The 21,775-nt window shown below is 52.0% G+C and overlaps 9 protein-coding genes across 9 annotated transcripts; 5 read left to right on the forward strand and 4 right to left on the reverse strand.

Annotated features, from left to right (window-relative positions):
- Window positions 1-727: 727 nt before the first annotated feature.
- Window positions 728-1,509, reverse strand: J4E79_009107 (uncharacterized protein; the record flags this gene model as incomplete). Its single annotated transcript, XM_049357958.1, has 2 exons — window positions 728-1,331; window positions 1,382-1,509. The coding sequence occupies 2 exons, from the start codon at window positions 1,507-1,509 to the stop codon at window positions 728-730; spliced, it is 732 nt and encodes a 243-aa protein (XP_049207557.1).
- A 275-nt stretch (window positions 1,510-1,784) lies between these two features.
- J4E79_009108 (uncharacterized protein) lies at window positions 1,785-2,582 on the reverse strand (the record flags this gene model as incomplete). Its single annotated transcript, XM_049357959.1, has 2 exons — window positions 1,785-2,376; window positions 2,428-2,582. The coding sequence occupies 2 exons, from the start codon at window positions 2,580-2,582 to the stop codon at window positions 1,785-1,787; spliced, it is 747 nt and encodes a 248-aa protein (XP_049207558.1).
- Window positions 2,583-3,156: 574 nt separating this feature from the next.
- On the forward strand, window positions 3,157-3,907 carry J4E79_009109 (uncharacterized protein; the record flags this gene model as incomplete). Its single annotated transcript, XM_049357960.1, has 2 exons — window positions 3,157-3,311; window positions 3,361-3,907. 2 exons carry the CDS (start codon window positions 3,157-3,159, stop codon window positions 3,905-3,907), a joined length of 702 nt encoding a protein of 233 aa, XP_049207559.1.
- An 831-nt stretch (window positions 3,908-4,738) lies between these two features.
- J4E79_009110 (uncharacterized protein) lies at window positions 4,739-5,420 on the reverse strand (the record flags this gene model as incomplete). Its single annotated transcript, XM_049357961.1, has 2 exons — window positions 4,739-5,338; window positions 5,391-5,420. The coding sequence occupies 2 exons, from the start codon at window positions 5,418-5,420 to the stop codon at window positions 4,739-4,741; spliced, it is 630 nt and encodes a 209-aa protein (XP_049207560.1).
- Window positions 5,421-5,659: 239 nt separating this feature from the next.
- J4E79_009111 (uncharacterized protein) lies at window positions 5,660-6,710 on the forward strand (the record flags this gene model as incomplete). The annotated part of the gene is made up of 2 exons (XM_049357962.1): window positions 5,660-6,193; window positions 6,624-6,710. 2 exons carry the CDS (start codon window positions 5,660-5,662, stop codon window positions 6,708-6,710), a joined length of 621 nt encoding a protein of 206 aa, XP_049207561.1.
- Window positions 6,711-8,579: 1,869 nt separating this feature from the next.
- J4E79_009112 (uncharacterized protein) lies at window positions 8,580-9,486 on the forward strand (the record flags this gene model as incomplete). Its single annotated transcript, XM_049357963.1, has 2 exons — window positions 8,580-8,883; window positions 8,936-9,486. 2 exons carry the CDS (start codon window positions 8,580-8,582, stop codon window positions 9,484-9,486), a joined length of 855 nt encoding a protein of 284 aa, XP_049207562.1.
- Window positions 9,487-15,107: 5,621 nt separating this feature from the next.
- On the reverse strand, window positions 15,108-15,928 carry J4E79_009113 (uncharacterized protein; the record flags this gene model as incomplete). Its single annotated transcript, XM_049357964.1, has 2 exons — window positions 15,108-15,654; window positions 15,708-15,928. 2 exons carry the CDS (start codon window positions 15,926-15,928, stop codon window positions 15,108-15,110), a joined length of 768 nt encoding a protein of 255 aa, XP_049207563.1.
- A 1,346-nt stretch (window positions 15,929-17,274) lies between these two features.
- Window positions 17,275-18,555, forward strand: J4E79_009114 (uncharacterized protein; the record flags this gene model as incomplete). Its single annotated transcript, XM_049357965.1, has 4 exons — window positions 17,275-17,444; window positions 17,498-17,522; window positions 17,572-17,824; window positions 17,873-18,555. The coding sequence occupies 4 exons, from the start codon at window positions 17,275-17,277 to the stop codon at window positions 18,553-18,555; spliced, it is 1,131 nt and encodes a 376-aa protein (XP_049207564.1).
- A 439-nt stretch (window positions 18,556-18,994) lies between these two features.
- Window positions 18,995-21,661, forward strand: J4E79_009115 (uncharacterized protein; the record flags this gene model as incomplete). The annotated part of the gene is made up of 5 exons (XM_049357966.1): window positions 18,995-19,726; window positions 19,775-20,053; window positions 20,104-20,219; window positions 20,266-21,048; window positions 21,103-21,661. The coding sequence occupies 5 exons, from the start codon at window positions 18,995-18,997 to the stop codon at window positions 21,659-21,661; spliced, it is 2,469 nt and encodes an 822-aa protein (XP_049207565.1).
- Between the last annotated feature and the right edge of the window lie 114 nt (window positions 21,662-21,775).

The following is a 21,775-nucleotide window of genomic DNA, read 5'->3' on the forward strand; positions in this document are numbered from 1 at the left end:
GCGCGTCCCTTCCTCGCCGCATGGCCAACAAGCGGCTCCCACTTTCTTTGCGCAAACCCCGTGATAACCGCCAAGAACACCGCTTGCATCAGTATAAATCCACATGCACACCATCCATCGGGTATATGCCAATAGTGTATGTCTGTCTTTCCGCTCCGACAGGCTCGTTCGAAACCCCAGAGGCAATCCGGATGTTTGGAAAGACTTGGAGGATTCGAATCACCGCATAGCTAGCTTCCATCAATGCGTAATCCTCTATCCGGAATCAGCATTTCGCGACTCAGAAATACACATTTGTTCGCTTACTACCTAGACAGAGTCTTGGGCCGCCATTGAAGTCGACGAATCCAGCGCCTGGACGAGCCTTCTTAATCAACTCCCCACTCTCCCACCTTTCTGGCCGGAACACTCTTGCGTCTGGACCATAGATGGACTCAATACGGTGTAGGTGGTATACCGACCAGACGATCCCGGCACCCTTAGGCATGAGGACGGGGGAAGTGCCATCTGGGCCTCCGCCTCGGGGCACTACGGTAGCTTTGTTCGTAAAGCGGAGATTCATCGGCAATGTTGGGTACAGTCGCAAGACTACGTTCGTCAACGCGTGTCAGAAATCTGGCAAATGTGAAAGATGTTCAAGATGGACTGGGCTTCGAGACGTCAATGACATGCGCGTCGACACCACGTATCCAATATTCGATTATAGGTAATTACAGCAAGATTCTATCTACTCATGCGTGTTGAAGTCCTCCCCATTCAAGAAAGTCCAAACCCAATCATGACTGCCTTGCCGAGCTTGGTATTCCAGCTTGACGTTCATCGTCTTATTGAGCTTCCCCTTCATCTTGTCCAACCCATCTAGTAATTCCTTGGTTGCTTCAGCATTGTACCCATAGTACGATATCTGAACTTGGGTCAACGCCGGCAACTTCTTCAATTCCTTGGCAAAGTGTTTTGACATCCACCTTCGTAATATGTACTCATAGCGGCCAAATTGCAATTTATGGACAGCCTTTCGCTGAGAACTTGTCGCATGGTTGAGCCAATACATTAAACTGCCAAAGTGGTAAAAGCGAAAGACGCTGATATGGCGGGAGTACGCAGCAGCTTCCGAGCAGATCTGGCGGCTGACACGAAGGATGGCGAAGCGGTGCCTTGATGCGGGGAATTCAGACGCACGCTCTTCAAACACGGATCTATATCTGAGCGGTTTGAGAGGTCCACCCCATGCTGGGCGGATGATAGGGTTTCCAATAGCGAGCTTCCAGATCATGGCGCGGATTTCGGCAGGAAGTCGTAAGAGGGGCGATTCTTCGGCGTTTCGCTGCACACTACACTGGCATTAGTATTGCGAATTTAGATGTAGTGGCGCTGAGCTTACATAGCAATCTCGCTACCGATGGGTTTGACATTGAGTAGGCCGTCTGGGGATTTTCGGTAACCGCGCTTCCCTCGGCGAGGCTTGTCGTTAGGTGTGTCGATCTGAGGAGTAGTTTGAGCGGCCGACATGTTGAGTTCAAAGTATAATGGATGCGTTGGTAGGGCGGTGGAGAGAAAACAATCAAGCCAAAGATATTCTTTTATATCATAGCAAAGGGCTGCTTAGGGTGAAAGATCGCCCACTCTGGGATATGATAGATCTATACTGCTAGTGAAAGGAAATACGAAATGAAAAGAGTTTTGTGGGTAAGATGGGGTATTTGACTCGCACGTTCGCAATGAAACCAGACCACTTTCAGTGTACTTTTGCCAGAGGAGAAGAAAAATAGCAACCACCTCAACCCTTAGAAGTACAAGGGCTGTCTCTCACTCCTGACGAATTTGATCTCGCTGTTCTCTGTCTCATACAGACCTTTCATGAACTGCCAACCGCGTTCTTGCAGCTTCTTGCCATCTTGCGTGAAATCTCTTATCACTATGCCCACAACAAGCTGTACGTTCTTGAGAGAGGTCAAATTTGAAGACAGTCGCTTGTCTCCGTGGTCGACCATGATATCCCACATACCTGGTATGCCGTCGTGAAGGTCGAGCCATTGCTCCGGAGGAGAGGACGCTACGCAGGGATAGAGGCGTACCGAAGTGACAGCTTCAGCAAAAACCGAGGGAAAGTATTCGATCCACATATTGAACACTTGGGGATGTATAGCTGAGAAGGTGTTCGAGCTGAAGGGTAGCAAAGCGGTTTCAGCAAAGACTTGTCGGCAGACAGCGAGCAGAGCAAGGGTGTTCTTTGAGACCGTCATATTCTTTGCGATGCCTTGATATTCGTTGTAATCGATGTGGAATGTCTTGCCACCAAGTGCGTATCCGAAGATCAAGTGGCGAATCTCTGCTGGCAACCGCAACAATGGGGAGTTCCGCTGGTTCTGTCTCGCGCTGTGTTCAAGTCAGTGAACCACTTGAACCCAAGTCGATGGAAATACTGACATCTTGAGGTACTTCCCCGTCTTTTGCTCAACATTGAGCAGGCCGTTTGCATGAAAGCGAAGCTTCTTGTGACTGCGCTTGGCTACTCCTTCACCAGTGGAAGCCTTCATGCTCTTGGCGACGGTCGCAGTCTGGTTAGGCATTCGGGATGCCATAACGAGGTTGTCGATGATTTGGAAAGTGTAGAGTAGATGTGTAAGGAAAAGAGTAGAGTCGAGTTCTACTTGTGGGACTGTCGGGCCTAGCGGTCAGGTAAAGGCGCAGGTCGGGCTTACTAGGTGAGTCAGAAGAGATGAAGTACCTGAGACGAGCGTGATGTAGGAGGCGAAGGTGGGTGAGACGAGATATAATGTCAAGTAGCAGCACGAAGTAGATGGTAAAGTCCACTAACCATCCTCGTCTCCAACAGTAACGGCGCTCGCTCACACATGTCGCGTGAGGTGAGCGACGATGCGGCGTGAATTAGGTAGCAACCCATACCCAGTGATTCGTATCACCATCAACATCGTTCCTCCCCTCGCCAATCTCTGATCACTGCCACGTGCTTGCCGATTCGCTCAACGCACGGTCACACGCTAGTCATACGCTGTTGCCTTCGTAGTAGTCCTCCGCTGCCAGGTCTTTCGTCGCTTCTACCTCAAAGGTCAATCAATCTCTTGATTGTACCCCAAACCAGAACACTGCGCATTGCTGGAACAACCTCAGTAATTCCGACGACCTGAACCATCAATGGCGCCCCGCAAGACCGCCGCCGGCGACAAAGCCCCGAAGGCACCTGTCACCAAAAAGACCGCAAACAAAGTCATCAAGCGACCGGCGCGCGGATACCACAAATTTCGAAATGGCTTACTGAATGTCACGCCCAAAGGTGATGAAAAAGAGCTGTGAGTGTAACCAGTCTTTCTGTAAGAGCAACAGCTAACCGTCTGTCAGCGTCAAACAAAATGAGAGTTCTCCGTTGCTTCGTATGCCTGCTGAAATCCGCAATACAGTCTGGAAGCTTGTGTTGGGAGGAAAATTGTATAAGACAGACGGGAGAGGGAAATTCTATCCTTCATTAGCAGAGCCGAAGAACGCCACTGCTCTTCTGAGAACCTGTCGTCAGATCTACTCCGAAACCGCAATCATGCCGTTGGCTCTCACGGTATTCTCCACCTCTTCTGTCCAGCGGGCAAAGAGATCCTTCGGAAGATTCAAGCTACGGCAGCGCAAACAAATCACGATGCTACAATTCGACATCGTTTCGCCCGAAAGCGTTATAGAGCTCACAAAGTTCTTCTTTGTGCGCAACAAGTTTATACTTGCTGACTCGCTCCCCGCGTTGCAAGAGCTGCGAGTTGAAGTATACTCGGCCCAAGATCCAATTATGACCCGCGAAAGAACGGAGGAGGCTGTGCACGAGTACCTCGAACCAAGCATCCGAGGGATGTCGGTCGAAGTAAAGGTACACCAGACCAATCTACCATGGTCTGGTCGTTGAAACTTGTAAGTCGACCAGATATGAAGCTGTCCGCATGGAACCATACTAATGAAGCTATAGGTTCGATCCTGCAGTCCTTCAAATCACTTGATGATGAGATGTTTTGGCTATCTCATTCGACGGGTTGGAGACGGTTCACTCGCTGAACAACTAAAGTCCAACACGGCAGGAGCACTCACGTATAAAATAACGACACTTGACAGCGTTGCGGCGATCTCCCATTTAGCTACTTATCAAAAGTTGTGCTGGATATTGAGATTTCTTGCCTTCGGTATTAGTGCTATTCTGGATAAGCTCAGTGCACCAGGGAGATAGATTGAAGACGCTGCTTTCATGACTTCAATGCAATCAATACTCCCGATTCTTATAGATTGTAGGTGCCGTGACCATGGTCCGAAGAAGTCGCTAGATATGCCTCGGCGCAACCAAAGCTGCTGATTAGCTATGCGTCTCTTTCCCGCCTTCCGGTACATGTCGTTGTATCAACTTCTTGACCCTGGTTCTAATAACAGTCAGTAAAATGATACGGATAGCATGTTGTGTGGTTGTGGAGAGAAGTCGTGCTCAGTGAGAAGATTATGAGTCGTCTTGGAAAGCGCCAGACGAGTCAAGAGATCAGGCCGCAAGCAGTCTTTCACTCTCGTCTCAAGCCTGACGCCGGCTACGCCTAAGGATGATAACTAGGGTTTCATCATTGCATATGGGAGTGAAGAGAGAAGGGTACTTACAGCATGGTGTCGACTAGGCATATGTGATTTGCTCCAAGCCAGCAGTGGTGGAGCGGCTGCTGCATGAATGAGTTGTTGCCCATCAGTTGTCGTTGTTGTCCGTTCAATAGTCCAGATCGAGGGTCTCGTCCTTTTGCACGTCGGGCCCGTTGGCCTGGTGCCAGGCGTCCCATTCGTCGCTTCCATCGTCACTATCGCCGCTGTCTGCGCCGTCGCGCCCACTCCGTCTGCGCGGCAAGCCTCTCTCCAGCCTTCTTTCTTTCCTCCTCTTCGCGTATCTATCCCGCTTTCGCTTGGCCTTGGCTTTTGATGTGGCACTGTTGGTCGCCCACTGTTGCTTCTTCGGTTCTGCAGACGCATCAGGCTGCGTCTTGTCGGCATCAGCCGCGCGCGAGGAGCTTTCTTGGGTAGGTGGAACCGTTTCCACTAGGCTTGCAGGGACAGCGTTGTCGTCAGAGACTTCGCCATTCTCCTTCCGTACTCGCCGTTTGCGGAGCATTGCATGGATCTCGGAGTGTCGAAACATGGCGATTTGCTCGTCGGTCAGGGTGCGCTTCGTGCCGTCGGGGTAGTAGCCCAGCCCATCGTCGGCTTCGTCGTAGTATTCTTCAGCTGCTTCTACCTCTGGCTCAAAACCATGGAGTATATGCTCTGGCGGCGGCGCGTGGGGGAAGTGTTGCGCATGGAAGGCGCGTAGGTCGTCCTGAGCTACTTAGCGACTGGCTACGAGCGCGATACTTGACTGCTGCACTCACGGTAGTGACGGTTGGTATCTGAAGCTCCATGGCGGGTATTGAAAACTTGGCGCGACTGGATTAGACGCGCTCCAGGGCGCGGGGTGTCACGTTGGTGAAGGCATGTGAGGAAAAGAAGAGTTGGTCCCCAAGCTCAGAAGGCACCGGTGTACCCGTCGCGTGGTCACGAGGTCTTGGCTTCACCGCGGCATGACGTCTGTGCTCCCATCTTCAACGCCGCGTTCACCCAGAACCTGTAACGACACCCTAATGCACCATCTGGAACGATCATGAAGCCCGCATCTTTCGTCGCATATCCCCTCGCAACCATCGCCCTGACCCTTGCCACATCTGCGCAAGCCCGCCCCTTCGACAGCATCATCCAGTCATTCAACATCCTCAGCGAACAGTCACCCCTCCGAGACTACATCATGAGCAACCCTGAAGGCCAGGCGACGACTGGTATTATCATATCCGATGTCATCGGCAAGACGCAGAACATCGCCATCTTCAGCGGCCTGACACGTGACATCGACGCAGTCTCCGGCCGCCTCGACAACGCCTCGCAGAATGCCACAGTGCTGGCACCGAACAACAGCATCATGCGCGACTTGAAGAGGAAGCCCTGGGAAGACCCCGACGACTACGACAGTTTTGGCGCGGACGCGTACGAGGGCACCAGCGGCCAAGACCGGGCGCGGGGCAATCTTGAGCGCTTTGTTCAGCGCCACATCATACCGGAGAGCCCATGGGAGGAGGGCAAGAAAGTCAAGACGCTTGCCGGCAATGAGATTTGGTGGGAATCCAAAGACGGCCAAAAGAAGGTAAGCCATGCCGCTATGTCGGTGGTCCCGCCCCCTCGTTGGCACTGCCCCACCATTCGTCCCACGCCCACACAACCAACAATATATTTGCATCTATTCATCAAATCTTCATCAATAGCTCCTAGAGAAGGACAGATGGCCGTAAGTTTAGTCAAACACCCTCAAATCGACCAAATCTAACAAATCATAGGAGCTGGTTATGGCGCCAGGTTAAGGTTACTCTTAACATTACTTCCTGGTCACGAAAGTGGCGTGGGTTCGAGTCCCACTCTGTTCAGCATTCGTCTGGCTAAAGTCAGATACTCCAGGATCTTTTTTTGCCAATGTTTTGGTCACTTTTGACCATTTTTGGATTTTTGCTGGCATTTACCCACCGACTAACTTAACCTGGTCCAAATTCTATCTGTTCCCAGCTAACACAAGCCTACAGATTCAACCTGCCGACGTCGAAGTGACCAGCATCGCCGACAAGGTATCCAATGGCGAGGTTTGGGTTCTTGGAGGCTCTCTCGGATAGACATGATAAACTCACAAGATCCCAAGGGTCACAACGGTGACATCGCATCCGCTGTTATCCGAGTTTTGTTCTTACGGACGATCTATTGCGATTGTACACGCTTGTTTCATGTCGAGCATTAGACGGTATTATGACAAGCCAGCTTCAACTCGGTAGATGTCACGGTCTCTATAGATTATGCATTTTCTTTACAATGCACTGTGTTGTAATGTATTCGCTCGCTACGCTGCATATAATCACTGCCTACTGTTGCAGATCCTTCGCCCAACGACCTTCTTCTCCACTGGGATAAGTCATGAGGTCAGGCGTGATGTCACCTTCTGTATGGGATATGTCTGAGCGTACTTGCTCTTCTTCTGCGAGACCAAGATCTTGAGCGTCATGCACATAGCCGCAGTAACAATAGAGAAGGCTGCAGTGATGAACGAGGTGTTCAACCAGCCTCGATTGGCACTCGGAATGACAACGACGAGGCTGAAAACTTCAAGGTAGAGGCGGTGTAGGCTTCCATAACCACCAATCCTGCTTGAACAACACGAAGACCCAAGGGGCATGGATAACCAGTGGAGGAGGGCCGGTATAAGATTTCATTCGGCTTCTAATTGTGTAATGGTTGTCTTCGCTGTCTATCAAGGCCGAAGGATCCGTCCGCACTGCAGACTTGGGCGCTTGCCATCAATGTTGGTATCGTGGTGGTGGCAACATCATCGCAAATAGCCAGGCGCAGGGCTTTTGGTGCAGTTGACGTGGAACCCTGGACACCGTCTCGTAAGAAGGCAATGTTACGAGCGTAATGGTTTGATAGACGCAGCCCATCGTGATCTTTGGAACGCCATTGTCGCACAGCATCTACTGCTGCGAGGTAGAGTCATCTGATACCGCGAAAGCGCGCCAGCGGCATACAAGAAATGTCGATCCGGGGCCATTTTGTTGCTGTTGGAAGACCTCGGGACTCTGTTGCGCAGCAATCCAGGATGAATTGTGCTTGTTGCCTCACTTTCATTCGCGCACTCTCTGTGAGCCGCTCCCGAAGTAACAGCGGTTCTAGCTTGCCGGTTTGAGAGCGTAGATGGTGACTCTCGACGGCGGGGTTGTCGAGGTTTGGCGGTCTTCGGCCCCAAGGTTCGCTTGCCAACTAGCAGGAGCACTAAGGTCAAGAGCTTCAGTACTGCTTCCCCATAGCCGTCAACTCCAATCTTTGACGATATTCTTACGACTACAAACCATTCCGCGCGGACCTTTCGGCACGGGTCGAGCCAGCCATCATAGCGTGTGATGATCACCTTCCAGGGGATGTTTCCTCAGCATGCATGTCCACACACCATCCCACGACCCCGGTCAACTCTTTTAACGCACCAGCATAGCCTCCCAAGGCGACGGAATACAGCGCTTGCCATAGCCCTTGATCGCGCGTGGATCGTACATGCGGTTGTCTCGATCCATGTGCAACCGCGTCGTTCCCTGAGCTCGTCGTCGAGCCTATTGCGACGTCTACAGTCCCATTTCCGGTGAGAACTTGCTTGCATCCAACTGATGTGGTCCCAGAGATGGCCTCAAGCGGTGTGGTGGATGGTGAGACGTAGGAGCTATGATTCGACCTCTTGAAGGCCAGCTCATGCACACCCTGCGCTTCGGCGCGGCATTCTGGTGTTGCATATCTGCCTGACAGCTCAGAATGAGGCTCTTGAGGAGTGAAGGGTGGCGACAGGTCCGTAGTCCTTGTTGCGATGCCATCTCTCATCCCATTAATCAAGTCGACTGTCAGCGAGTCGTACTAATACCATTGAAGGCTGCTGGATGGCAGCAGGGCATCCTTCACAATTTTTTCCAATATATCTTGCACCTCTCCCATCGATTCAATTCGTCGTCATGTCAAAGCAAGCCTGCTCTGAGCTCGGAGGTGGTGGACCTTCGGTCAAGGAACGCATCCAAGCTCTATACGATCACCGCGACATCTTCGGAAAGATCGCCGAGTTTCCACAAGCTGGAGTCTACCTGACAGTACCAGAAGATCTGGTTAGAATTCGAGCATACGTGGAAAGCGAGGTCTTCCGATGTAGGAGAGCCGTCAACTGCTACCTGCAGAAGAGCGTACAGCCTGGGGAACCCTCCCCCACTGAGGCCACTCATCGGGAGGTAATGATGCCTTACGTCGAGGCTGTACTACTTTTCGGTTTGTATACCCGCGAGTTTGGAGTTGCCCCAATAGCTGATACGGTTTAAAGGACGTGTTGTCGAAACTTCCGAGAAATTTACTTCGTCTTCGCCACCCTCGAAGAAAGCCTTCGACTTGTGGCGCGCCTGCAATCGTGTTAAAGTGCCTGGTATGCGCGCAGCAAACGGAGAGATGGCTTCACTGTTGTATGGCCAGCGCGGTGAGCGTATACCGTATGATGTGGCCACCGTGAAGAACGAAAACCTCTCGCCGATGGCGCAATTTATCTGCGATTGGGTCCTGGACCCCTTGGTCAGATACATTTCTGGACCTCCTAGGGACCTCTTTTCGAAACTACCGATGTACAAGCGAAGGTTTCCGGTCGAGGGCAAAGACAGCAGGCGCCGGATCTTCACCAAAAGTACAGTAGAAGGCGTTGCTAACGCATGCGTCTACGTGTTGGCCATACTGATCTTGATCGCCCCGATCGCTACCTTCACCGTCGTCGGTGAACAGTCGCAAAGAATTGTGATCATCCCGCTGTTTTGTCTGCTCCTGGCTGCATCAGCACAGTTCATGGGTACCAGCGCAACGCCTTCCTTCATAATGGTGATCGCGTAAGAATACACCATCACCATTTTACTTTTACCAGTGTGTACTGACATTGTAATAGATACTTCCAGGCGATGACCTTTAACTTAGATAACTAGAATAACGGTAGCTGGATGGGTGAGTGTTGGTGTTCTAGTTGTACCGCGACGGCACTGCACGCCTGGTTTCCTTCACCGCCTGTTCGAACTAATACCAAAACGGAATCATCTGAACTCCACAACACCACGTATCGTACCCCCTGTATCAATCGAAACATCATGAGCTATCGTTTTAAAGTCTCCGAATTTCTCACCAGTTTACCCACAAAGACTTATGTGTCTAGCCACATATCCTGCGATTGTGCATCGGGCCGTTCATCGATCCAGATATTGACATCCCAAAGTTGTTTTGACGCGACGCTGCCATGTCCAGTCTTCGCTGTTGCTAGCGGGTGACCTGTCGTCGCGTTCCTCATCATGAGCAAGATTTGTCTTGCGCAAACTCGACAATGCCTTCGTAGCTTCGTCGTATGGAAAGTGCAGCAAGCTTCAATGCTGGGAGGGCAACTGTCTCGGGTGGTCGTGTCATGCGCTCGCCTGGTCTGCTACCGTCCTGATTCGCAAGGCTGTCTACTGCTGTTTGCCTGGGCCATCGATCCGTTTCCGATACCACTCAGCCACAGGTCGCTTAAAGACCCCCGGGGCCACCAGCACTCCTAATTTCAGGAATGATACAGCGCTAATATTTCTACTTCTCCAAAGAGACTACCTCGCAGTTTTGTTTGGACCAAGATCATTCCACCACAAGCTCCTCCGTTCACTCCATATTGAGACCAGACGCGTCCTTCTCTTGCTGCTAGAGCGTCATGGCTGGCGAGTGTACCCAGCGAGACATGCGTCTGATCACCGAACGTGATATCGATGACATTGGTAAGCTTCACATGTCCATGAGAGACGCCCAGATAGAGCTGACTGCAACCCAGAGGAGGAATTTACCACTCCGCCTCCGCCGGCGAGTGAGGCACCTGGGAGCGACAACGAAAGAGGGAACGAAAACGGCAGCGACAGCACAGAACCCAACAGCCAAGCTACTCCCGCACGCGGTGGAGCGCATGTAATAGCTCCATGATCACGCCGCCGGTCTCAGTAAACTGTGTCGACATTAGAGAAGCTCCATAACGCGTCGCATCGTTGGTTCCCCTCCAACTCGCTCTCACACAGACACGCATACACACACCCTGACACACATGTATGAATATGGCAGAAGGAACTCTGAATCCGCAATCATGGGCAAAGGGGATGTAAGATCTACGGAGATACGCTGTAGCCCTTTTCTCATACACTCAACCTGTACCTCGAGCAGTGCTCGTCAACCGTGTACGTAGCACTCAGGCAGCAATAATTTACAGTACTCAAAGGGTGGTATTATAGATTGCTTTCGCAACCGGTGTCTTCTTCGTGTATTTGCAGAGTGTGCAGAGTCGTACGCGTTCAACAAGCCCTGGGCACTGAGACGAACAACAACACAGAGCCACGATCTGCGCCTCGTAGTTCATCTCATTGATCCTATCGCGGCCAGCTTGTAGTCATACGATGCCGTCTCCAGCAGCATCCCTGAACTGCTATCTTACGCGTATAAGTAAAACCTGGTCCTCCAAATCCGTGAATTTGCTACACTGAAGTTCAAGAGCAGACAGTCCAGCTTCTCAAACGCGTGAAGGAGACTTGCAGGAGCTTTCAAAACCACCGAGTGAACCGTTGTTGTATGACAGCCTCCCCATAAGCTGGATATGCCACTGTGCTCGTGAACAGCATGCCCCTGTTGATCGCCTAAGCTAGCCACTGAGCTAGAAATAGTGCTACATCCATGGTACACCATCGTTTGCGCGGCATTTATATGTGGGGTTTCCTTGGGTCGATTACACGCTGTACCGGAAGAGGTAGGTGCTTTCGCGTCGTGGGCAAGGTCGAGTAACGTTCGGCGGAGCATGCGCTGCTAGTGTGCGTGGGGATCGAAGTCTGGAAGCATCTACCTAGGTAAGCTCAGCTTTTAAGATATTGTTAGCTTTTGTTGAGGAGGGGAGCGCACTATGGAGACGAATGTGGTGGGTACCTAGGTATAAAGGAGGCATTCACCCGCCCCAAGACTTGACAGCTCGAGCCTTACAGAGCGTTCCACGTTGATACTAAGCTTTCCGACGCAGTAGTTCTTCGTTGCTTTGATTTGGTGCTAATCAAAGACATGAAGGAGTCTTTCCAACCATTGCGGACCTTGCGTTGGGAGAGGTGTGTGTCTGTGCCAGCGTGGCGAGAAGCATCGCTTCCAAGGTTGGTACGAAAATGATGTTCAAAAGGCCTTGCAAAGGAAGAGGCAGCAAGAAGGAAGAGGTTTACAGGAGATGATGGGGGTCTGAGAGTTCAGAGGCGAACTGCTGGGAGACCAGAACGCACTGGCGCTATGTGCCAAGGTTGAGGGACTTCGGCACAACGGGCAAGATCCGCGCGACAAGATGACCCTTTCGTTATTCTGACTTTGCAGGAAGTACTATCCAGTCAACTTATGGGCTCTTGGAGTCGAAGACTAATTGCTGCTTTCAGAAAATGGGATGGTGAGCGATTAGTACATGGGTATGGAATCTGGCACCTTCACGCATGATGCAGTCTCACTGAGCGACATTAAGACGCCCGCTTGGCGTGCCCATTCAGCGCCTGATTGCGACTACCCAATGGGTGCTATATACCGCACGCTGCCCCAGCACCAGTAATTCAACGTCGGTACCTGTGCAACGGGGGACTTCGTCGTAGTCCCCGTACTTCAGCATTACACTCTGCTAAAGACTTTGTTAGTGGGACTCTGCACCATTTCGAAGTCGTTATGCAGCAAGGACTATCTAATATATTCGAGCGCATGATGTGCAAGCTGGCTGCGGGACGAGATTGAGCTACAATTAGCTGCAACCATGCTACGCCTTACACATTTCCCAGCTATCTAAGTGACAAGCCAAATGCTTTCTGCTCCAGTTGCATCACAGCACTACCTACATATACACTCGCCCATACGCCAGCTTCCATCTCAGCGTCGCAGTGTGCGCCCTCCCTCCAGCAACCAACTGATGCCCAGGTGTGCGGTTGAGATAAGCATTCCCGCCAGTTTGTAATAGACGAACGGTCGATGTACAGACGCTCCAATGCGGGGCGCATTTGAGGTGAACAGGAGGGTGGTATGCCGTTGCAATTGGTACGCTTGCACTCGGCAGTGTGATGCACCTAGCGGCAAGGGCTTGCTACGGGTTGGAGAAGGAGAGCCCTAGATATTACTTTTGTGAGCAAGCCACATGTCAAGCCACAAGGCTATCGAATGTCCCAAGATGTCTCAGTGTGTGTATATTGGTGTCGTGTTGCATCCCTCCTGTCGTAACCTCATGGGTCGGGTTCCGGAGCTCCTATAGCAATGGCATTTGAGGACCGCGTCAGGGGTCTCGTTACAGCGCACGAGTATAATGATTCGCAGGTATCTTGGACAAGATGTCAGATATGCTCATCTCCAAATGTCGTGTGTGATGGATGCGTCCAGATACATCTCTTGACGCCTTCACAGAATTGCTGGGTGGTTGCGAGAAGGCGCGCGGGTGACCGCTGAGGAAATGCAGATTTGTTCCAGTACCATTGGTGGAAAGCTCGCTTGCTCGTATGTCGAAAGCAACAAATCCCTGAAGGTAGGCAGAGTCGCGGTTGGGTAGACTGACGCGAGCTCAGTATTCGCGCTTTCGATCGGCGGGTTTCTTCAATCGATGGGTCGTCTTAATCTGCATACACTGGAGATGTATGAGCTACGTCTTGAACGAGCTGTCAATGAACGAGGTGATCAAGCTGAAGAGTATGGATGATCGACTTGAAGGTGTACTCACATTGTGGTTTTGGCGTATGGGTTTTCGTGATCATGAAGACTCCAAGTACCTCAGATGATTGAAAATGGGAGAGACAAAGCCAGCAGTTCGACGGGAAAAAGAATGGAAACAGAGTCGCGTGTAGGATTGTTGGAGGCTGAGCCAAGCAGTGGTGCGTGTTGAGGCCACTCTCCCGCCGACAGGGCGGCCTCAACCCCCGTGGGCGGCACGTTGGTATCCGGCATCGGTGCCTAGTCGCATTCAACTTGTAAGTAAGACGCATGTCGCCGCTATTCTATCTAGCCAATAGGTCAACAGTATTCGAAGACATAAGCAGAATCTGGCCCGCAGCGAGTTTTGTCGAACTCAGCTCCGTATCACGTTCTTCAACGGCCGCCGTTAGAGACTACTCGAGTGAAGGCAACACCGCGCGCACCAAACAGCCGTGAGCCGTTCTGGAAAGATTTGCGCTAAGCATGCTGAGTTATTGGTCAGGACAGCTAGTTGTTTCATCTCCACATGTTGTGTGGAAATGTTTACCGTGAGGCTGATGCACTGGCTCACGGTACTCTATAGGGATCGTCCTGACGCCACAAGGCCAGTGCTCGGAGTCCTCCGCCTGCAGCGTCCAGGAGACTCGACCTTGGCTTGCATACCACTCTTGTCTGGGGGTAATCATGAAGCATGATACGTTTGCGACAGACGTGTTGGAGAAGACAGGCTCACAGCAAGAAACTTCGCCTACGGCCCCCAAAGCACAGGCTAACGCCGTCTGGAAACCCAGTATGCGCAAAAACACGGGGTTTGCGAAATAATTAGTAGACCGGGCCGTTACCTCTCTGCCTAGAGAATGAACCAAACAGACTAAACGCCTGTGCGCGCATCCAAGCTACTACTACTACTGGGTCTATTCCAGCCCGTTCTGACCTCAATATTTGAGTATGCAGGCTATTCTTTTTCCGCATCCAAGCTACGGTTGTGCTTGCCGACCTTTTCTTTCTAACTTCGCCTACAGATTGGATACTCAATGCTTGCTCCAGTTTGTTCAGAGCCAATACCAATTGGTCAAAACGTGATTCCCAGTGTGCGTCGTGCACCTCAGCAGTCGTATGACGACTTGATGGAAGCCATGCGATTCTGAACGGTGCAGAAGAGATGCCCAAAGGAGACAAAGTGGGTGAGAAGTGTGAGTAATACCAAAAACTGCAGACAACAGGAGCCCAAGCACATCGGTAGAGGAGAGGAACAGAGTGGCTCGATCCGAAGCAGTTGTAGTCGTTGAGAGATGGGATGAGATGTGGGGCGGGTTTCCTCTGGAGCTGGTAATATGTCATCATTGAAGCGTTGTCGAGATCGTTTCTGGAGGGTTAACTCGGTCATGAAATAATCATCTAGTACCTATCGAAAGTAGATGTGACTTGAAACAATGTAATAGTAATACTGGATGCCGTACCCTTCTCTTTGGGTCGAAGTTTCCGGTCCGACGGTGGTTTTCTGCTGGACTAGTATCGCGCGATTGTCCACTTACACCTTCTTTCCAAGAGCCTACTTAGATGGTAAACTGGCAACACTGACATCCATCCGAGCTAGGCCCTCTGTTGCTCAACGCTTGATACCACGATCAAGCCTGTGGGGTATCACTATCCTTTCCGTCTCGGACTTCCCGGCTTGTGTCCAATACGCGCCGGGCGCGATAGTCGGCCACCACCCGAACGAGGGGCGCTTTGTAGCATTCTGAGGCTCCATTGAGCCAGCAGGTAGCCATTCAGTATTCTCCTCGTCCCCTACCACCCCTGCCCCTCCGGCCTCCGCGCTTCTTGCGATCCCAGTTGCCCCTAAAGCCGCGACCGCCTTGATGACCGTTTCTCTCGTCGCGCTCGCGGTCCTCCTCTTCTCTCCTCATCATCTCGCGCTCGCGCTCTATCCGCTCTGCCTCAAGCTCCTCAGGGCTCTTCTCCACGCGCACCTCGGGCTTCTTGAGTTCAGTCGGGAACCGTGGGTGTGCACCGTACTTGCAGCCCTTTCCTTCAGGACAGAATCCGCAGAGGTAGAAAGGACACAGCTTCTCCTTCTTGTTGTGTTTGAGTGCGCAGTATGGCCCTAGTGGACAGAAGCCTCGATCGTAATGTGGGCATGATGGGCGCTTGGCTTCGGGGTCGATGTGGAGGTAGAGACAGTCGTCACCGTTAGAGCACGTCTGTGTTCGAGCGTAGTAGGAGCACTCGGGCATTCGTCGTAGGTTGTACTCGTGGAGGAACTCGCATGTTTCGCCCTTTTTACACAAGCCACGCAGCCAATGTTTGCATACGAGACTGGAAATTGTTAGTCTACGAGTGAATAGATGCTCAATTACGAATCCGCATACTTGTTGTAGGATGACGAGACGTTGTGTTTGTTTGGACACCTGTTCCCATCGGGACAGTGGCCTTGAAGATACGCTTTGCATACTGGACGGTCGGGACTGAGGCCGAAGCGATATTCGCGCCGAAGAAACTCGCTGAACTTGAATGTATATTGTGGCTGCTGAGCTTCTATCGGCTTCGGTTCAGGCGCGGGCGTTGGTACGGGGTTCATAACTTCAGTCATCGCGGCGCGCTCTGACTACCTCATGTGGGTGAGTAGTATGCGATAGTCGCAAAAGGATGGGGTTGGGGTGCTGTGTTGCTGTTGTGACGTCGCTGGAGCCCGCGCGATCACCAACCTCGAAACATCAAGGGTCGCGAAATCACGTGGACGCTAGTGCTGAGGTTCATTGTTCCGGCCCGACGGCGATCACCGTACTCTCGCATCCACATCTGCAACTTACCGGATGCGTATTACATGGCGGTTACATCCCGCTCGGCCTTCGACTTACCCTGATCTACTCACTACATGTGCGTTTCCTGCGTGCCGTCGAACCGATCGTGCGACCCTGAGACCCCCACGCATACGACGCTTCACGGTGCTCACTTTGCTCTTCTCGGCCCGTCGATACGCTTTGCAGGAACTGTGATTTCTCATCAACGCGTTCGCAGTTATGATCGTTTCCAGGTTTGCTCCCGTGCGGGGTCGTCCCTTCGCCTAGTCACCATTCATGCAACACGGCGTTTGATGCTCCTTGGCTGCTATACTTCTAGCCGCTTGCGTCATGCCCTCTCCCCACAAGGATCCGGAAAGCCGTTCCTGGTCGTGTAATCAGCAGTCAATATTCCGCCTGTGTTCCGCAATAATTTGAGAAATTGTCCTCGGCTCAATATTGACTGCTTCGATATCCAGTTTCGCGTCACTATGTCCTTGCACTCCCGCTGTTATGGGTAGAGCTGAACCGTTATGTGGTGGACTTGATCGTTTTGCTCTCGAAGCACTAGGCCCACATTACGACGTCGAAATATTGGGAAAATTGCAACCTCGTACGCGACACAGGCCTGCTTCACGCGATCATGGATGCTTGGGGTAGCAGTCTAGTGTCTACTTGTAGTCCATCAGTTGCCAGACTGGGCCTCACCGTCTAATCTGTAGTAAAGCCACTATAGCAAGGCCTGCATGGAAGCCTTCGTCCTTTCTAGGATGATTGCGCGGTCCGTCGGTCTCAAGACGATCATCCGAAGCATTGCATCACCGATGGTCTCTGGTGCCACTATTGATTGCGTTGCATTTATATTCATATACAAACAAGAAGTGCTTCGAATTACACTGGACAATCTCGACCTATTCCTTCGCCTTCTCTTGCCTACTAACTTCTCAGCCACATAATCTTCGACGCACACAACTCGTTCTTTTGAACTACTTTCATACCTGTACATTTTCGTTACCAAGACCAAATCTCGAAACCAAGACGAAAAGGAGCTTCCGATATCCGTCCAACTTTGATCCTTCAAAGTCCGGGTACCCGCCTATACCTGCAGGGTGTTCTGACGTGCAGCAAGCTAAGCTGTAGCTGACGACGACCGAAAATGAGCCGACACTACTTCAACCCGCCTGGTCACGACACCACTTTCTCTACACCGCTGCAAGCCATGTACTGGAACGGAGTTTACTATCCTAACTGGCGCATCTATCGCGACCAACCACCCGTGTCGCTGAACTACGATGTCATCTCGCACGTTTTCTATGCGTTTGCCTGGTACGCTAGGTGCTGGATAGAGTTACTGGGTGATAGGGCTAATACGGTCACAGGGTGAAAGATGATGGAACTGTCTACGTAAGTATGTCAGATGTACAGAAGTCTCACCGACTGACTCGCGTTGTAGCTGAGCGATGAATGGGCGGATGCTCAAATCGAGGTTCCAGGCACTGACGACATTCCTGCAACGAAGGGCTGCCTGAACTCGTTTGCTCTATTGAAGCGAAAATACACTAGACTACGGGTTGTACTGTCTGTCGGTGGAGGCGGGAAAGGCAGTGAGCCTTTTGCTGGTGTAGCTCGAGACCCTGCATGCCGTGAGCGTTTCGCTCAGTCGTCGCTGGCACTGGTACAGCAGTTTGGAATCGATGGAATCGATAGTCAGTTCTACGAACCAAGTTGAAGAGCCTCTACTGATCATGCAATAGTCGACTGGGAGCACCCTTCAGATGCAAGCCAAGGTCAGGATTACATCGCTCTTCTGGCTATACTTCGCCAGTACTTGCCAGCCCCTCAGTACACTCTCTCTTCGGCACTTCCAGCGGGCGAATGGGCCCTTCAACACATCAACCTGGGACATGCTTCGCACTATCTGGACATGATCAACCTTATGGCTTACGACTACTCTGGACCGTGGGTCAGCAAGTGCGGACACCAAGCTCAACTCTTCACACCACACATTCCGCACAGTCCGGAGGCCGCAATATCGTGCCACTCAGCTGTCTCGTACATGATGCAGCAAGGTGTCCCAAGACACAAGATTGTCATGGGTGTGCCAGCATATGGCCGCAGTTTCACCGGAACCCGTGGTATTGGCCACTCGTTCTCTGGGCAAGCAGGAGAGGAGGGCACATTCGAGTACCGAGATCTACCACGTCCGGGTGCAGAAGAGCACGTAGACGAGCAGCTGGGCGCAGCCTACTGCATTGGTGGTGACGGAGGCCTGGTCACATACGATACCCCGCACACAGTCAGGATGAAGGCCAACTACGTGCGTCAAAACGGACTAGGTGGACTCTTCTATTGGACCGGCACAGGGGATGCAAGCTCGCTCACACAGAAAGACCGCAGTTTAGTATACAACGGGTTTCTGGGTCTATTCCCGCAATAGTGCCTGGGTATTAGTGGTAAGCTCTACATTTCAGAATTAAGTGGTATCCAAATGTATTCATGGACTCTGTTGTGTATGAGTGTTGTGTTTGTACTCTGCATACGTTCAAAGGCGATGTTACCACACGTCAGGGTGCTCTAGCGCGATGAGCTCGGACCTCGGAGTAGAGACCCTGATTGAGGACGCGTGGGATATTGGCTTGTGAAGCATGGGGGATGTCAGGCAATTGCCAATAATACCAAATCGTGCGTACTGTGTCCTAGATAGATAGGATACCTCTCGTCTTAATTTGCACCCCGGCCGTGCCTTCCTTGCCGCTGCGACGACTGCAACCGTGTACCGCGAGCGCATGCCATTGACGCGGACGCCCGCCGAACCACATGCCTGCGCCCTCCACCTCGCTGGAATCTAGTACGCAGTCCCAGTAACACCCACAAGCATGGATTCCGCGCTGACGCTCAATGCAGCTTCATACGACCCCATCGATCACCTTAACGCCATCTTCTCTCACCCCGCCGCCCTCTCGTCCGTTTCTGCCACGTCGGATGCCCTCCGCAGTTACCAGCATGACCTCGACGAAGACATCGCAGGCGTTGTCGCCTCACAGTCCACTGCCGATGCCGACAGCGTGCAGCGCATCCAGGCCGCGAAGGCAGAGCTGGCCGACCTCTTCAAGAAGATCGAGAGCGTCCGAGAGCGGGCTATGCAGACGGAGCAGACCATCACCGAGATGACTGCAGACATAAAGCGCTTGGATAGCACCAAGAAGAACCTGACGCTCTCCATGACGGCGTTGAAGCGCCTTCAGATGCTGACGACGGCATACGAACAACTACGGAGCCTCAGCAAGTCGCGGCAATATCGGGAATGCGCACAGCTTCTACAGGCTGTGATACAGCTTGTGGCACACTTCAAGAGCTATCGCTCGATAGACCAGATCGCAACGCTGAGTCGCAACGTGGCAGATGTGCAGGGCGAATTGCTGGAGCAGGTCTGCGAGGATTTCGAAGTGACATTCGCCAAGGGCGAAACAGCGCAACGGAAAGGGATGCTGGCGGAAGCATGTCTGGTCATTGACGCGCTCGGAGAGCACGCTCGTACACGGCTTATCAACTGGTACTGCAATACGCAGCTTCGCGAGTACCGCCAGGTCTTCCGGGGCAATGATGAGGTGGAACACTTGTACTCTCCCATGGTAACACGGTGCTAACAACAACAGGCTGGATCCTTAGACAATATCGGGCGAAGATACAGCTGGTTCAACCGGATGATGAAAACATACGATGTCGAACACGCTTCCATCTTCCCAGCCTACTGGAGAGTGAACGAGATGCTGGCCAACTCGTTCTGCGAAGGAACCCGCGAAGACTTCAAGTCTATATTACAAAAGGCTGTGCGGAGAGGCGACGGGCAGAGTCTGGACGTCGAACTACTCCTTTCGTGCTTACAGGAGACGCTGGACTTCGAACACAGCTTGGAAAGGCGGTTCTCCAACGAGGTGCGTGAAGACGGTCTATCACATTGGAACACGTACTCATTCCTCCGCAGTCACGTTCTTCTATGGACACAGTCGCTTCTAAGGACGACCGTCCACATGGCTTTGGTCAGGCCATCTCTGAGGCTTTTGAACCCTACATGAGCCTCTGGGTCGAGTCTCAAGACAAGTAGGCTACACACACGTACCTGTCGAGAACAAAGCTGACTTTGTAGGCAACTTGCGAACCTTATGCCGAAGTATCGACAACAACCTCTCCGAAATCCAGAAGAGGATTTCTCGCACCAAGCTGTGATACCCTCGTCGACAGAACTGTTCCAATTCTATCGTATGACTTTGGCGCAGTGCGCTAAACTCTCAACTGGAACGAGGCTACAGGAATTATCCATGACTTTTGCCAAGTACTTGGACCAGTATGGCCAGCAAGTGCTGTATTACTTCCTTAGTGAGAAAGCAGGAGCACAAGGACCATCAGTCGAAGACGCCATCCTCATTCTCAACACTGCAGATTATTGTTACATGACTTGCAACCAACTGGAAGAGAAGATTAGAGGTCGCATAGACGAAGAGTTCAAGGAAAAGGTCGATTTGCAGAGCCAGGCCGACGCCTTCATGGGTATCGCTAGTGCGACAGTCCGAATGCTTGTCCGGAAAGTGGAAATCGCGTGCGAACCTAGCTGGAGAGAGATGCGAAACACGCCTTGGGCAAAGCTCGAGAGCGTTGGCGATCAAAGTTCCTACGTGGGAGAGCTTCTGCGTAACGTGAAGGAGAGATCTGGAGAAATCCTGAAGTATCTTCACAAACAGCAATATGCGCGAGCTTTCAGCGATAACCTTGTCGACTTAATGGCTTCCATCTACATTGCAAACATAGTGCAGTGCAAGCCAATCTCTGAAGTCGGTGCGGAGCAGATGCTGCTAGATTCGTACGTGCTGAAGAAAGGCTTCACAGAGCTACCCACGCTCAATGAGGAGCCTGGTACAGCACCACCAGCAAGGTATGTTCTGAGTCCCTTTTATTTGGCGCAACATACGGCTAATCTGTTCATTAGCTTCATCAAACGCGTAAATCAGTCAATGTCTAAGATCGACCCCCTCCTCAAAACACTCCAAGTCCGCCCCTCGCCACCAGAGGCCCTCGTACAAGCCTACCTCATCCACATTGCCGACAAATCGGACACCAACTTCAAGAAGATCATGGATCTCAAGGGTATCCGCAAGGCGGAGCAAACCCAGCTCCTCGACCTCTTCTCTGCCTTCCGCGCATCGCCCAACCATGAAAACCTGGTGCAGAACTCCCCTTTCCTTACTCCACTGCAGATCCAGACGGGAGGTAGCGTGGGTAGTGCGGCCGGAAGTGTGATGGGCACGATGGGCACACCAAGTCTTGGTGGAGGCAGGTTCGACGCAACAGGTCTGGGCAACATGCTCGTCAACGCTGCAAGGGATGGTGTTGACCGATTCGGTAGTCCTGCGCCGGGTCAGCAGCAGCAGGCTGGAGGTGCGGATGGAGGCGCAAACCTGGAGAGTAATCTGAAGAACATTGGCAAGTTCTTCAGAAGAGATGTCGGAGGGTTTAGAGGGTTCGGACGGAGTGAGGATGGACGATAGGGGGCTTGAGTATGGTATGCCCTGTTGTATATCGATAGCAACTGAGGCAGTAATGTATTAACATGAAAAGAAGATGCGTTCTAGCATCGCTGGGTATCATAGTCCGTATTCCAC

Source organism: Alternaria viburni (assembly GCF_023758015.1).
Source record: "Alternaria viburni strain BMP 2772 chromosome Unknown scaffold_23, whole genome shotgun sequence".
Lineage (NCBI taxonomy): Eukaryota > Fungi > Ascomycota > Dothideomycetes > Pleosporales > Pleosporaceae > Alternaria > Alternaria viburni.